The sequence below is a fragment of the Loxodonta africana genome, chromosome 22, assembly GCF_030014295.1.
Source record: "Loxodonta africana isolate mLoxAfr1 chromosome 22, mLoxAfr1.hap2, whole genome shotgun sequence".
NCBI classification, from domain to species: domain Eukaryota; kingdom Metazoa; phylum Chordata; class Mammalia; order Proboscidea; family Elephantidae; genus Loxodonta; species Loxodonta africana.
The window spans coordinates 45,230,819-45,248,060 of record NC_087363.1 but is presented as its reverse complement, the minus strand read 5'-3'; the positions used below and the strand labels follow the sequence as shown (position 1 = coordinate 45,248,060).

General features: G+C 38.4%; 1 protein-coding gene across 1 annotated transcript in view; it reads left to right on the top strand.

Annotated features, from left to right (window-relative positions):
- GRM7 (glutamate metabotropic receptor 7) overlaps positions 1 to 17,242 on the top strand; it is a 1,058,468-nt gene that overhangs the window by 698,942 nt on the left and 342,284 nt on the right. Inside the window, exon 5 of the mRNA XM_003409776.4 lies at positions 8,312 to 8,452. Within this exon, the coding sequence (XP_003409824.1) occupies positions 8,312 to 8,452 (141 nt within the window). The remainder of the gene's footprint in view (positions 1 to 8,311; positions 8,453 to 17,242) is intronic.

Sequence of the window (17,242 nt, the reverse complement as noted above, 5' to 3'; positions counted from 1 at the left end):
TCTTCCCTTACCAACACACTTGAGATTCATTCTGGAATGATTAAAAAAAAAAAAAAAATTGCTGTAGAGTCGATTCTCATAGTAACCCTCCTGTAGGACAAAGTAGAACTACCTCATCGGGTTTCCAAGGCTGTAATCTTTATGGAAGCAAACTTCCACATCTTTCTCCCACAGAGCCACTGGTGGGTTCGAACCACCGACATTTTAGTTGGCAGCCAAGAGCTGAGTGCTTAACCACAGTGATAAGACTTTTTAAATGATGAATTCCACCCTCAAGATGTTTTATTCTGAGTTGGGGAATGTGTGTACCCATGATACAATCTGTGCCATTTTAGTAGTTCCTATTCTGAGCCTGGCTTGGGGTTCAAACCCATGGCATGTGGCAGAGAGCTTGTTTCTGAAGTTCCTTTGTGTTCTCTTGAGGACACTTCTTCCTTAAGAGTGTGTTCTTGTTTTGGTGTTGCACAGAGGGTGCTGGGGTAATGAATCATGGTTTCATTGTCTATTGCTGCATAACAAGTCACCTCAACAGTTAGTGGCTTAGAAGAAAAATCACCACAAGTCTGTAATCAGGGCTGGCCTCAGCTAAGTGGTTCTTCTACTAATGCAGTGGGCTGGAGGACTGGAATGTTTAAAATGGCTTTACTCACATGTGTGTCACCTTAGCTGAAATGGTTTGGGCAGCTGGCAAGTGGCTGGGCACCCTCTCTCTCCATGCGGTCTTATGTACCCCCTTAGAGTGTGACAACCGAATTCTAAGGAGTATTCCAAGTATACAAGCCACCGTGTGCACAGCCTGTGCTCAAGTTATATCTGCCAGTGTTCCATAGACAAGTGCAGAGACTACATAGGAGAGTATGAAGTCTACAGACAAGGGTATGAAGCCCAAGAGATGAGCCTTATTGGGGGCCACTGATGTCACAGTCTACCACCATTCTTTAATCTGATTTTTTTTTTTTTAAGGCATGAAATCGGAGAGAAATGTGAAAGCTAATCACCAATCAGTGTGGGTATGAGTGTGTGTATGTGAGTATATGCATGACCAAGTATGTGTAGTATTCTTGGAAACATTTGAGGACTTGTCTACCTTTCCCTAAAGATTCTCCTTTGTATAGGAATATTAAGTTATTCCACCAAACAGTCAGCCAACAACAGAGCACTTCACCACTGCGATAAGACTTTCAAAATGTTGCTCTCCACCCTAAAGATGTTTTCTTCTGAGTTGGGGAATATGTGTATCCCAGGGGAATGGGAGAGGCAAGGAAGAAGGAAAACAGCCAGCCAGGTTAATCAATCAGCTCTGAGGATCAGAGGGGATCTGATACTACAGCCAGATTACTTTCAAATAAGTTCAGGTCATAGATACACCAGGGCAGTTAGCTGGATACTGAGTCAAGACTCTCACGTTCTGAAAACAGCCTGGAAAATGAATTAAGAGATGTAAAATATTCTTTTTATATTTACTAAAGTCTTATATAATATCCTTCACTTCTTTTTTTTTTAATCCTTTCCTTGTCTATTTATTTCCGATTTTTTTTCCATCCAGGGCTTACTGTATGTAAGGCCCTGAATTACGTTCTGTTATCCAGTGATCAAATAACCTTGGATGCTCCCCTTATGGAGTATAACTCCTGGGCTAATTCTTTTATGGCCGTAAAGTTAAGGGGCGGGGGGGGGGGCGGGGAGGGGAAGAATAAATAATGTGAAAAGAAGTCTTTTTTCTATGATTCCTGGCTTTAAACTCCTCAGGGTTCCAAAGTCTTCCCACTGCCATAAACAAGACCCTGGGAGGGAAGGATGTGGGGTCATCTTCATTTGTACAGATGGGTGAAAGGAAGATCAGAAAGGTTAATTATTTTCTTGCTCATGTTTCCACGACTAGTGACATTAGTGGAGCTGAGATTTAAGACTTGGCCTTGGGACACCAAATCCAATCTTCTTTTCCACTCTGATTCTCACAAGACCTTATGGCCCCATTGGAACTTTTAAAGTTGTATTATCCTAAAGAGGCAGCTATAGAATTCTCAGATGCCAGGCTTTTTTTTTTTTTTTTTGGTCTCTACTCATCTCATCTGGATTTTTTTTTTTTTTTTTGAAGGTTAATTATTGATTCAATGTCTTTAAAAGATATAGACCTATTCAGATAATCGATTCCTCCTCGTATTGGGCAAATCTGCTGCAAAAAGACCTCCTTAAAGTGCTAAGAAGCAAAGATGTCATTTTGAGGACTAAGATGTTCCTGACCCCAGCTGTGGTGTTTTCAATCGCATCTTATGCATGCGAAAGCTGGACAATGAATAAGGATTCCGACTGAAGAAGAATTGACGCCTTTGAATTATGATGTTGAAGAAAAATATTGAATACACCATGAACTGCCAGAAGAATAAACGAATCTGTCTTGTAAGAAGTACAGCCAGAATGCTCCTTGGAAGAGAGGGTGGCGAGACTTTGTCACACGAATTTTGGACATGTTAACAAGAGGGACGAGTCCCTGAAGAAGGACATTGTGTTTGGTAAAGTAGAAGGTCAGAGAAAGAAAGGAAGACCCTTAACGAGGTGGACTGACGCAGTGACTAAAACAATGAGCTTAAGTATAGTGAAGGTTGTGAGGACGGCTCAGGACCGGGCAGTGTTTTGTTCTGCTATGCGTAAGGTCACTGTGAGTTGGAACTGACTCGACAGCACCTAACAACAACAATTGTCCTCATTGAGTTCTGGCAGATTGTGTCTTTCATGGAATTGACCCATTTCAACTAAGTTATCAAATTTAGGGGAAAGGTGTTGCTCATAATATTACTTTATTATCCTTTTCGTGTCTATGGGATCAGTTGTGATGGCCCCTCCTTCATTTCTATTAGTAATTTACGTGTTCTTTCTTTTTTTCTTGGTTTGCATGGCTAGAGGTTTAGCGACTTTGTTGATCTTTCAAAGAACCAGCTTTTGATTTTGTGATTTTCTCTATTTCCTATTTTCAATTGCATTGATTTCTGCTCTGGTTTTTAAAATAATTTCTCCTGCTCATTTTGAATCTACTTCGTTCTTCTTTATTGGGTTTCTTAAGGTGGGAGCTTAGATTATTGATTTATAACCTTTCTTCTCTGTATATGCATTCAATACTGTGAATTTCCCTCTTATTGCTTATGGAGCACTGTTTCAGTTTAAGGTGATGGAAAAATCATGTCGATTAAAGATAGGGTTGCACGGCTGATTAGTGTAATTGAATCAATAAGTTGTACACTTGCAAAAAATTAACTTGGCAAAAGTTGTGGGATAGATATATTTACAACAAGAAAAAGAGTAGCTGCTGAAGCTGATTATGTAAAACCAAATACCTCATGGGATTTGGTTGTTTGGTTTGGAGGTTGAGGGTCATAGTTTCATGGGACATCTCAGCTAAATGGCCTAAAACCATATTTAGGGGTTCTGTTCTACCTCCTAGTTTATTGCATAGTGCCTGTGATCTTAAAACTTGCAAATGGCCATCCACCTTACAACAGTTGGCCTCTATTCACCTGAAGCAGCAGACGAAGAAAGTCAGGAAGAAGAGGAGGAGGAAATGGAATGTGTGACTAATTGCCTTCATGAACGATTGTCTTCTTTGCCTTGAGATTAGAAGAACTAGATGTTGCCTGGCTACCATTACTGAATATTTGATCAAAGATTCTATGTAAGAATTCTGATCAAAAGGGGGCAATTTCAGAACAGAATTTCAAATTCTCATGGAATCCAGACTTCCCAGAGCCATGGAGGCTGGATGAACCCCCAAATTATTGCTTTGAAATAATCTTTAAACCCTGAACTTTAAACTGAAAATATCTCCCGAAGTCTTCTTAAAAAAAAATAATACTTTAACTTAATTGGTAAAGAATGTCTGCCTTGAACATTGTGCTTTCTTAAAGACTATCTATATGGGATCAGACTGACAACAACAACCAGCCCCAAAGTTTTCTATCTGATCTTTTCAGTTGTTGTTGTCAGTCTGATCCCATATAGATAGTTTATGTTAATGGGAGAGGAACAATTTGGAAAAGGAAGGTGAGACTGGTTGCAACTTGAAGAATGCAATAAATGCCACTGAATTGTACATGTAGACATTGTTGAATTGCTGTGTATATTCTCAGCAAAAACAACAAAAGTAAAATAAATTAATAAAAAAATTTTCTTGTGACCACTGCTTTCACTACATTCCACCAATTTTGAATGAGTTGTGTTTTCATTTTTGCTTAATTCAAATATTTATTTTTTCTTGAGATTTCTTCTGTGACCTATGTGTTATTGAAAAGTGTGTTGTTTAGCCCGTAATATTGAAAAGTGTGTTGTTTAACCTGTAAATATTTTAGAGCTACCTTTCTGATATTGGTTCTAGCTTAATTCCATTGTGGCCTGAGCACATATTTTGTATAATTTCTATTGTTTTAAATTTGACAAAATGTGTTTTATGGCCCAAAGTGTGGTTTATCTTATTGAATGTTACATATGAGCTTGAGAATGTGTATTTTTTTGTTGTTGAGTCGAGTATTCTATAAATGTCAATTAGACCCAGTCAGTTGATGGTCTATTCAGTTCAGCTATATTCTTGCTGATTCTGTGCCTGCTGGAGCTGTCCATTACTGAGAGAGAGATGTTGAATTCTCCAACTATAATAGTGGATTCGTCTGTTTCTCCTTGCAGCTCTATCTGGTTTTGTTACATACATTTTGCCACCCTTTTGATGGCACATACATATTTAGGATTATTATTAAGTCTTGGAGAATTGACCCTTTTATCATTATATCATGCCCCTTTTAAGGTTCCTGGGTGGTGCAAGGAAACCCTGGTGGCGTAGTGGTTAAGCGCTACAGCTGCTAACCCAAGGGTCAGCAGTCCAACACCCGCCAGGCACTCCTTGGAAACCCTACTGGGCAGTTCTTCTCTGTCGTATAGGGTCACTATGAGTCAGAATCAACTCAATGGAACTGGGTTTGGTTTGGTTTGGCTTGGGTGGTGCAGATGGTTTCCGCTTGGCTACTAACCAAAGGATAGCAGTTCAAACCGCACAGTTCAAACCCTGGAAGAAAGGCCTGACAATCTGCTTTCCTAAAGATTACAGCTCCCCCAAAAATTCTATAAAGTTTGCTCTACTCTATTATACATAGAGTCGCCACGAGTTGGAACTGACTCTGCAGCAACCGGTTTGATTTCATTTTTGGTTTTGTGCCCCTTTTATCCTGGATAATTTTTCTTGTTCTGAAATCAGCTTCATCTGAAATTAATATAATTACTCCAACTTTCTTTTTATTAGTGTTGTCATAGTATACTTTTCTCCATCTTTTTACTTTAATTTAAATCTATTTGCATCTTCATATTTAAAGTGAGTTTCATGTAGAAACATATATTTGGGTCTTGTTTTTTTATACACTGTGATAGTCTCTCTCTCTTTTAATTGGTATATTTTAATCCTTCACATTTGAAGCGGTTATTGATATAATTGAATTAATATCTATATTCGTAGCTTCTAAAATTCATGACATGTATTCCTTGGTTTTGTTTTTATTTATTTATTTGCCTCTCTGGCATTTTGTAAGATTACACTTTCTCTCCTCTCTTAGCATATCAATTATATATATATATATATATATATATATATGTAATTATTGCCCTAGAATTTGCCATTTACATTTATTGTTAATCTATGTCTACTTTCAAATAACAATTACCACTTTACTAGTAGTACAGGTACCTTATAAAAGAGTATTCACGATTTCTCCCTTCCATCACTTATAACATTGTTGTCATAAATTTCAATTATCCGTAAGTTATAATCATCCAACGTATTGTTGCTATTATTATTTTAAACTATTATCAGTTTGATCAGTTAAGAGTAAGAAATACATATCTCTATCTATGTATCTTCATTTTTGCATACCTGAGTTTCTGACCTAAATGATTTTCCTTATCTCTGAAGAATTCCATTTAATATTTCTTACAAAGCAGGTTTAATGGCTATAAATTCTCTCAGTTTTTGTTGTCTGAGAAGGTGTTTTTCCTCCTTCTCTTTTAAAAGATAATATTTCTAGATACAGAATTCTAGGCTGGCATTTCTTGCTTTTGTTTTTCTTTCAACAATTTAAATGTTTCACTTCACTCTCTGCTTGCATGGTTTCTGAAGACAAACCTGATGTAATTCTTACCATTGTTTCTTTTTAGTAAGGTGTTGTTTACTTTTGGCTTCTTTCAAGATTTCCTCTTTGTCTTTGGTTTTCTGCAGTTTGAATATGATATTCCTAGGTGTATGGTCTTTTTTGATATTTATGCTGCTTGGTGTTTCCTGAGATTTATTGGTTTATGGTTTGATGTCTGTCAATATTTTGGAAAGTTCTCAGTCATCATTACTTCAAATATTTGCTCTCTTCCTTTCTCTATTTCTTCTCCTGGTATTTCCATTATGTGTATGGTGAACTTTTTATAATTGAGAACTGTTCCACAGTTCTTAAACATTCTGTTCCTTTTTTAAATCTTTTTTTTTTTTTTCTTTCTTTTCGGTTTAGGAAGTTACTGTCGGTCTGTAGTCAAGCTCACTGATTCTTTCCTTGGCTGTATCTAGCCTACTGATAGGTCCATCCAAGTCTGTCTTCATTTCTATTAGTGTTTTTGATTTCCAAAATATCCTTTTGATTCTTTCTTAGAGTTTCCATTTCTCTGCTTACGTTACTCATCTAATCTTTCATGTTCCCCACTTCTTCCATTAGAGTCTTTAGCATATTAATCACAGTGATTTTAAATTCCTGGTCTGATAATTCCAAAGTATCTTCCATATCTGAGTCTGGTTCTGATGCTTGCCCTTCCTTCTCAGACTGTGTTTTCTGCCTTTTAGCATGCCTCATAATTTTTAGTTGAAAGTCAGATATGATGTGTTGGGCAAAAGGAACTGGGGTCCTTTCCATTATAATTTCCCATAAATCTCTGCTGATGTTGATATGATGGTAAGGTACGGGGGAGGGAGGGAGAAAGCATTATATAATCCTATGATTATATCTCAGTGCTTTAGTGAGCCTGTGTCCCTGGGTTGTGACCTTCACAAGCGCTTTTCAGCATTTTTACTCACCCCTTTAGTGAAATAGGAAAACTAGATGCAGCCGGAGTGGGTATTTCTCTTCTTCCACATCAGTTAAGCTCTTTTAAAATAGTTTCTCTTGAGGGAAGGTTGTTGTCCTGAAGAGTAGAGTGCTATTTAAAACGGTCCCTTTTCCCCTCCCCCACTCTGTCAGAAGTAGTAGGAGGTTTTCCTCCAGCTTCACAGTTAGACCAAGCACAACTCTTGGAGGTAAAAATCATGAAAGTATGGGCCTCCAAGGCTGGGCCTCCAGGAGTTTGAATATCTCAATCTATTCTACCTCTAGTAATTATTACACTTTGGGTGTTCCACCTGATACTGGATCCAGCAGTGGTGATTTCTCCTCTTGGTAAGATTTATTTTCTGTATCTGCATCTCTGTCTCTCCAGGCCAGTAGTTTGCTCTGTGACCTAAATTATCTGATGGGTCTAAGAAGAGTTTTTGATATTCAATTTTTCTTGTGAGGACAGGAATGATGACTTCCAAGCTCTTTATGTGCCAGACTGGACACCAGATATCTTAGACATTCTTTATGAATTTCTTTAAGCTCTATGTTGGACTCAGTTTACCTACAAACCTTTTCAAAAACTTTTGCTTTCCATTTGGGATAGGCAGTCAATAATATGGTAAATTACTAAACAAAAATTTGTTCTTAAAATGATATTCACAGGTCCATAGCTGACATGGTCAGAGTGACAGGATACGGTATAATGCTTGGCCTTCGGTGGGTTACTAATTCCTCGAAGCCCCTCTTCTCTCATCTGCAAAATGGGGATAATGATAGCTATTACCACATAGAGTGTCGAGGTGAATAAAATAATCTCTATATGTAGCACTTAGCATAGAGTATGGTACATAGTAAGCATTAAAATTCTTAGCTATTATCTCAATGATGATGATGAAGACGCTCCTGGACTAGTTCACTAGAGACTCTATGCAGGGCATGTTGTGCTCATTTTGTCATCTCTAAGGTCTCTAATGCAGATTTCATTATGAAAATGTCATTTGTTGGCCATGTATCTGCCTAAGAGATTGAACTAGTACTTTAGCTATAGGTTAGCATTAGAATATTTTTTTTCCTCTTCTGTTGACTTTATTATTATTATTGATTGACAGAAAAGAGGATCCAGTCTACTAAAACAAAGAAAAACTATCACTGATGTTTTTATTTCCAGACATGCCAACAGTGCTCTGACCTTTTCACTTAACTCCATTTAGGGTTTGATGCCTACTTTACATCCCGCACACTTGAAAACAACAGAAGAAATGTATGGTTTGCTGAATACTGGGAAGAAAACTTCAACTGCAAGTTGACGATTAGTGGGTCAAAAAAAGAAGACACAGATCGCAAATGCACAGGTAATTTCATTCTCTTTGTCCTTCTCCCATTACTCTACGTGGCCAGCATTGAAATGACTGCATAGCTGACAGAAGGAAGCTTGGCTGGAGACAAATTGAAAAAGCAAATTGAATTTTACTAGATTGTTTAGAAAAATGGAACAGGAGCATAAGTCTTGCAGGACAAGGGAAATACAGACAAGAACGTATTCTTTTCTGCCTGTCCATCTAGCAGTAATTGACATTTTCATTGATTCTTTGAATGCAGAAGGGTCATGTTGCTTTGAATGCTCACACTGACAAATATTAGTTCATATTCTAGTGAGAAGTATGAAGTAATTTTCGCATAGACAAAAATCTCTGACATATCTCATACCAGCATCAGTTTAACTGTTACCATGGACAGTATAATCGATTAATGAAACAAAGTTCTTGGGTTTAGAACTTTGTTTCATTAATCGATTATACTGGGTCTAAGTTACAAGGTCTAAGTTAATAAGTTACTTGATATTTAAAATATGCTTAAAATATTCACTGAGCTTCATATATAACCTCACATGAGTATTCCAAATAAAATGTATGCGTGTGGGTGAAATATACATACATACATTTGTATCTATGAAGTAGCCAGAAGGAAAGCTGCACATCCATTCATTTATTTACTCGCAAATATTTACCGAGCAACTGCTTTCTGATAAGCACTGTGCTAGACACTGGTGATATGATGGTGAGCAAACCAAGTAAGGATCCTGCTTTCATGCCTCTTAGAATCTAGTGGGGGAAACCAACATTTTGGTTAGCAGTGGAGTGTGTTAACCATTCATACCACCCAGTGGCCTCCTACCACATTCTTCAGAGTTTTAAAAACACCTCAATTTCCTTAGTACCCAATCTCAGGGTCTCCCAACCCTACGACCTCATCTTTTTCTTCCAACCTTCGCTGGAAGTGGCGTAATTTTTATGTACGTGTAATGAACATCATTGACTGTGACCTGTTCTGATCATGGGTTATCCCAGCTCCCAGCTGCCATCCCCCAAGGTGACATGAGTTGAGTAAATATATTTATGTAGGGTCCAAGCTTTCACTAAAAACCCAACTCCATTTGACAGTTACTAATGTCATTCATGGAGCCCTGGTGGCACAGTGGTTAAGAGCTTGACTACTTGACAGTTTTACTCTATCCTATAGAGTTGCTATGAGTTGGAATCAACTCAATGGCAATGAGTTTTTTTTTTTTTTTAATGCCATTTATGCTACTTCAAAATAGAGCTACATTTTCTTATGGAGATACTGCTAGCTATATGCACCAATAAGGTCAGCCCTATAAATTACTTGTAGTTTGGGAGCAGGAAAATCAGAGGTGATTATTTCAGATTGAATTTATGTTCTCCCAATCCTACCTCACCGGCTGAGTGTATTCACCCTTGAAACTTGGCACAAAGTTGCTGTGACACAAAGATGAGTTTAGAGGGTAATCTCTGGGAACAGCATGTTTTTGTGGAGACAGTAAGGCCAATGAGAGAGTGGAAAGTACACAAAGGAGGTGATATCTCTGATAAAACAGATTGAGACAATCTTGGAATGAGGAAAATCACTGTTCCAAAGTGAGTAAGAAGCCATGGGCTTTGGCATGTAAGAGGCCTGGGTTTGTATTCTAGGGCTACCCCTGACTGCTCCTGTGTGAATTTGGACCACAACTTTATCCTCTCAAAGCCTTTCCTCATCTTTGAAATGGGGATAAGAAAACTTTAATTACATCCAAAATCGATGTAGGGATTAAATTAGATAATTCGAGTAGAAGATCTAAAATGATACTGGCACATAGTAATAACCCAGTAAGCCTCCCACCCCCCCTAAGAAAAGCCAGTGGCTGTAAAGTTGATTTCAATTCATGGTGACCCCATGTGTGTCAGAGTAGAACTGTGCTTCATAAGGTTTCCAATGACTGATTATTGGAAGTAATTATCAGGTCTTTCTTCTGAGGTATCTCTGGGTGCACTCAAACCTTCAACCTTTTGGTTAGCAGCCGAGCGCATTAAGTGTGTGTACCACCCAGGGACTCCAATAGCTCAGTAGTGCTAACAATTATCTGCTGCTCTGGGCTGAATGCCTGTAAGGGTTTCATGAGGATCTATTGTTTTATGACAGGCCTGAGGAAGATCAAGGGTGTATGTCAAATCCAATAGGAAAATAAGTGCGTAAGTATAGACAGGAACTTTTCCCTGGGGTACACATTACACGGTGATGTATTGCTGTATCCAAAAGGTTGTAGATGGGCCACATGCTAGCCTTATGCACTCCGTGGAGCAGGAAGCACAAGGCTTAGGGAATTTCAGCATCCTATCCAGAGAGAGTCTATCCAAGCATCACTGGGCCTGGGACATGCCCAGTACCTCATATCCCAAATCTTGTACCATTTTATCCCTGATGGTATGTATCCTTAAAGGGTTAGTAGCATTCCCAACATCTTAGTTCTCAAATCCAAATCTTGTACCATTTTATCCCTGATGGTATGTATCCTTAAAGGGTTAGTAGCATTCCCAACATCTTAGTTCTCAAACCCATTCTTCAAATTCAGGAGGAGGTTCAGGGAATCTGAATATGTTTGCCTGTGGCAGCCCATAAAAATTATCCCTCTGTAGTATCTTATGGCTAACACAGAACATTTGTCTAACTAACATTACTGTTGTGCCAAATGCCACTTTGTGAATACTGATTCATCGGAGTTACCTCCTTGTTGAAAAAGAGCCCAGCATTTCAAAATCCATCATCTCATGAAGGGACAATTTGACTTTCAAAGATTTGTTTTCCTTTTGAGATGACAGATGATAAATAAATTGGTGATATCTTTTTTTTTTTTTTTTTAATGACAAGCTTGTGCTTTCAAGTCACATGATAAGCAAAATCGGTTTTAACTTGAGTCCCTATCAACCAGTTTAGTGTGGAAAGACATCAAGGACTAAAGAATATTGTCTGGTAAATATTTGCATTTTGGAAGGTCAGAATCTCCAAGTCGTGTTTTTCTTTATACCTCTCGTCTCAAAGCTAATAGTTCCAATAAGGTCTCTTTCTTTTTTTTATTGTTTCAATGTGGAAATATATGCATATAAAATAAAGTATTTGTCAGTTCAAAGTTAATCAATTTCAGTGGCATTGATTATGTTCATCATATTGGGCTACTCTTAACCACTATCCATTTCCAAGTTATTCTGCCAAAAGTTATCTTTATTGGTGGGGTCAGAAAAGTCTGTTAATGAGTGTTGTTAATGGATAAGCCATGCATTTCTTATGTGTTTTGCTCTCATTTGGGACCCAGGTTCATAAGAGCCTGTATAATTTGTTAACAAGACTGCCATGACAAAGGAATTGCATTTAAGTAAATCAAGCACTTTGAGAATATATGTGCAGAAAGAATTTATGACTACGCTAATTAGTTTTTCCTGTCATTTTATTATTCTATTCTGAATTGACCTTTAATTGTTATATAGATGTTGTATAGTGGCATCTAATTTATTCAGCATGATTGAGGAATCCACATTAAAATGCTACAGATAAGTAGTGTCTAACCCTGTGATTCTCTTAGACTTTTTGAAGTCATTTTGATGGGAATCAATATAAAATGCATGTTTATACCTTTGTGCTTTCTTAAAGAGGGGTTTGACATAGATTAATTGTGATTTAGTCTATATGAGCACCCAAAATGTGGTTGTGTGCTTTTATGTTTCATCGTTAAATTTTTGATTCTCTGACTCATCTCTAAATATCAGAGTCTTGGTTGATGTTTCTCTTGCTACGATGGCCCTTAAATCGTCCTTTCTCTCCTTCCTAAATGTCTGGTTGCTCTCTGTTTGGGGGTAGGAAATACATGTGTCAAAGATTATTAAGAACTTTTATTCATTAATTAATTTATCCATTTAATAATGAATGTTAAATAGATATTAAATGCCTCAGAATCATCACCACAATAATAAAGCATGTAACTTTGTGGAATTAGAAAGGCATTTTGTAGAAACTATTTGGGTGTGGTCCCTGGGTGATGCAAGTGAATTGGCTGCTAACCTAAAAGTTGACAGTTGAAAGCCACCCAGTGGCACTGCCATAAACGTTACAGTCAAGAAAACTCTGTGCAGCAGTTATACTCTGTAGTATATGGGGTCACCAGGAGTTGGAATAGACACAAAGGCAACAGGTCTGGTTTTGAAGTTTTATTTGGATGAGTTTTCTAAAAGAAAGAATTTAAGTAGTTAAGATGCTGATTAATGGAGTATTTCTCAAAATTATCTGAATGTTACATCGAAAGTCCCCAGTTTTCCTGGAAATCCTCTTTACACCCTTTTTGAAATATGGGGTATTAAATAAAAATCCTATGTGCATAAAAGATGATTATGTTTCTAGACATTGGATTTCTGCTATGGATTGAATTATGTCCCCCCAAAATTATGTGTTGTAAATGCTAACCCCTATACCTGTGATTATAATTCCATTTGGGAATAGGTTTTCTTTGTTATGTTAATGTGGCAGTATTAGTGTAGGGCGTGTCTTAAATCATTCTCTCTTGAGATGTAAAAAGAGCAGATTGAGCAAGCAGCTAAGAAGAAAGCAGGGATGGGGAAGGTAGATGCCATGCCACATGAAGATCACCAAGGAGTCAAGGCTGAAAAGAGACAAGAGAGAGAGTCAACAGAGATAGAAAGTCTTTCCCTAGAGCCAGCACCCTGAATTTGGACATCTAGTGGGCCCTGGTGGTACAGTAGTTAAAGAGCTCAGCAGCTAACTGAAAATTCGGCAGTTCAAATCCACCAGTGCTCCTTGGAAGCCCTATGGGGCAGTTCTACTCTGTCCTATAGGGTTGCTATGAGTTGAAATTGACTCGATGGCAACGAGCCTCCTCAACTGTGAAAAAATAAATTTCTGTTTGTTAAAGCCCACCCACTTGTCGAATTTTTGTTATAGCAGCACTAGATAAATAAGTTCCCATATGTAATAGTCCAAAAAAAAAAAGTCTTATTGTAACATTAAATATGGTGCCATAAGTCTATGGCTTTGCTTTGAATTCACTTAGATCTGAAGCTTCTCTTTCTGTGTTATTTTAAAATCAATAAAGTTGTTTTGTAAGAACAAAAAAGATAACCTTTGATCAATGGCATGTCATCAGCTATGTCAATTATCCCATTGGAAAAACTGGAGCAAAGATAAGCATGTTGATTAGACAATGCTTGGTTCTGAGAACAATAATTAGTCTAGCCTTTCCTACAGCTTTCTATTGTAGTAGGTGCAAATCGCAGGCCACAAAAGCAGTAGTTCAAAACACAAAACTTCTGATGGTTTTCAATAACTTCACTTTTTTTTAAGCCTCTATTCCAAGGATTTGTAGAAATTTAATCAGTCTTTTCAGAGTCCCTCATACCACCTGCTCCATGGGATTGAAACTTTGTTACAATAGGCTTTCTAAGGCCAAGCCATTGGAGTTATTTGTAAGGTACCTTTGCTCTGGGCCTCTGACATCTATCCCATGACTGCTTATTATTGGTATTTGCTGTCAAGTTGACTCTGATTCATGGAAATCCCATGTTCAACAGAACAAAATGCTACCTGATCATATGCCATCTTCACAATTATTGGTATGTTCGAGTCCATTGTTGCAGCCACTGTGTATTTTCAGCCTCTTCCAAACTAGGGGGCTCATCTTCTAGCACTATATAGGGCAATATTCTGTTGTGATCCATAGGGTTTTCATTGGCTAATTTTTGGAAGTAGGTTGCCAGCCCCTTCTTCCTAGTCTGAAAGCTCTGCAGAAACCTGTCCACCATGAGTGACCCTGCTAGTATGTGAAATATCAGTGGCATAGGTTCCAGTGTCACAGCAACACACAAGCCACTACAGCATGACAAACCGACAGATAGGTGGTATATCTATGACTTACTATCGAAGAAACCATCCCTGGGAGTGATCTTTGCCCACTGCACCCGTAGATGTGGAGATATGAGGGTTACTGCAGCATGGATCCTCTTTCTTGGCTTCAAGACCTCTCCAGGCTCAGCTTTGTTTTTGATGACTTCCACAGCCCACCTGTGACCCAGGGTGAGAAGGCTGTGGAGCCCAGGATCCTTTTCAAAGGCCCACGCTAGCATCAATCTATCATGCTTCCCCTCTGTCACTCTTCATTTTCCAATACTGAAAATTTTTATTAGAGGCTGGGTAAAGAACTCAGATTTAACCATATTTTTTCTAATTCTTTGGTATATGGCACACTCTTTACGTCCTGAATCCTTTAGAGCTCCAACTTTTGAAGCTCAGAGCCTAGTACTGACCACATAACATTGGATTTTAAAACTCAAAAGGAGTCAATCTTTTTTTTTTTTTCCTCTGCTCTACTCTTGTGTTCTGCTGTAACCATCCTTCCCACAGCAGTGAAGAAGAGTTCTATAGCTTCCAGGTATGAGGGACAGAGCCACAAGGTTAAAAAATAATAATGATAAAATAAAAAAAAAAAAAAGCATTATTTTTATTATTGGGAATGAAAGGCATGTTTATCAATATAACATGTTAGCTTAGAATATCACTGTACTGTACCATATTGGAGCTCTGGTGGCACAGTGGTTAAGAGCTTGACAGCTAACCAAAAGGCTGGCATTTGGATCCACCAGCCACTCCTTGGAAACCCCATGGGGCAGTTTTACTCTGTCCTGTAGGGTTGCTATGAGTTGGAATCAACTTGACGGCAAAGAGTTTTGTTTCGTTTTAATATCGTATTGGGGACCGTGGTAGTTCAGCAGTAGAATTCTCATCTTTCATGCTGGAGACTCAGGTTCGATTCTTGTCTGATACACCTCATGAGCAGCCATCGCCCACTCATCAGTGGAGGCTTGCGTGTTGCTATGATGCTGATTGTCTTAGTCATGTAGTGTTGCTCTAACAGAAATACCACAAGTAGACCACTTTAACAAAGAGAAATTTATTCTCCCACAGTATAATAGGCTACAAGTCCAAATTCAGAGCACCAGCTCCAGAGGAAGGTTTTCTCTGTCTATCGACTCTGGAGAAAGTTCCTTGTCAATAATCTTCCCTTGGTCTGGGAGCATCTCAGTACAGGAACCTCAGGTCCAAAGGACACACCCTGCTCCTGGTGCTTCTTTCTTGATGGTACAAGGTCCCCAACTCTCTGCTTACTTCCCTTTCCTTTTATCTCTTGAGAGATAAAAGGTGGTATAGGCCACACCCCAGGGAAACCCTCTTAATAATGGATCAGGGATGTAATCTGGTAAGGGTGCTTACGATCCCACCCTAATCCTCTTTAACATAAATTTATAATCACAAAATGGAGGACAACCACAGAATACTGGGAATCATGGCCTAACCAAGTTAATACACACATTTTTGGGAGGACATAATCCAATTCATGACACTGATGAACAGGTTTCAGTGGAGCCTCTGGGCTAAGAATGACTAGGAAGAAAAGCCTGGTGATCTACTTCTGAAAATCAGCCAGCAAAAACCCTGTGGATCACAGTGATTCAATCTGGCTGTACATGGGATCACCATGAGTCAATGGCAGCTAACAACAACAATAACAACATGCCGTATTAATATATGTAAAAGAGTCATGGGTGGGTGGCCAGGCCCTTGTTTTAACAAAATAGTACAAACATGGTATTAAGCTCATAAACCTCATTTTCCACCTGTTGACCAGATGCCCAAAGTGGGGTCTGATTATCTTCAGCCTTATGAAATAGATGGTTATAGATGGGTGCTGCAATAAGTGAATTATTCCTTCTACCATCAACCTTGCAAGGCATGAAGAGGGGTCTCCAAAACACACCATTTTAATTCAGACCATGTTTCCTCAAATCCCTCTTGCCACACAGCACACCAAGGCGTCCGCAGGAGCTATGTTTAATTCTGTGCAGAATCAAGCAAGGCAGTGGAACTCCAAGTTGAAAACCCAGGGGTAGCCGGGCAAAACTGTTTGCACAAATGCTAGATGCCATAATTATTTGAGCTGTGTGTCATTTCTTTCTCATTAACTCCAATAGGTGACGGCTTTAAAAATGGGAGTTATGGCTTTTTCATATTCAGGAAGTCTGTCAGGCTAGGAAGTTAATGAGGAATTCCTGAACGAGGGGAGTTAATGCATAAACATCTTCTCAAAAACCGTCCTTGTAAACAAAGTGCCTCTTCTAAGCAACAGAAGTATTATAAATTGATACTTAGAGTCATTTTGTAGGTATAAGAAAGGGCTGTTGAATGACTTATCAAGTGTCCTCAAGCATGCTCGAATGGAATGTAGCCTTCCTTAGGAGGAGTTTCTAATAATAGTTTTTTTGTTGCTGTTGTTTTTCCTCTCCCAAAGAGAAATATGGATACTAAATGGATTTTAGGTTTTTACAGTGCGTGCAGTGTCGTGTTCATTTTTCTGGAAAATAAAAATGTGCTCAGAAGATTAGAATCTACCATCTATATAAACCCAGAGAAAAACTTTCCAGAGCTATTTCTAACTTTTTTCTCACTGTTTTCAGTAACGGTCGATCTAGCAACGTGGGTGAGCACATGGGGAGGGTTCCAAGATCCTGATCCTCAAGTAAGATTTACAGTTTTGTTTTTTTTTTTTTTTTTTCCTGGGCACAGGTAGCTCTGTGCTGATTTCAACATAGTCTCTGTTGTAGAACAGGGTAGCTGAGCTGTCTGCTTCAGCCACACTAGTCTACTTAAGGAAGAAATTAACACTAGAAGAGTCAAATTACCCGGGTTTGAATCCGTTCTGTTTCACTTCTTGTGTCACTATGGGCAAGATGAAGCCCTGTGTCTGCATT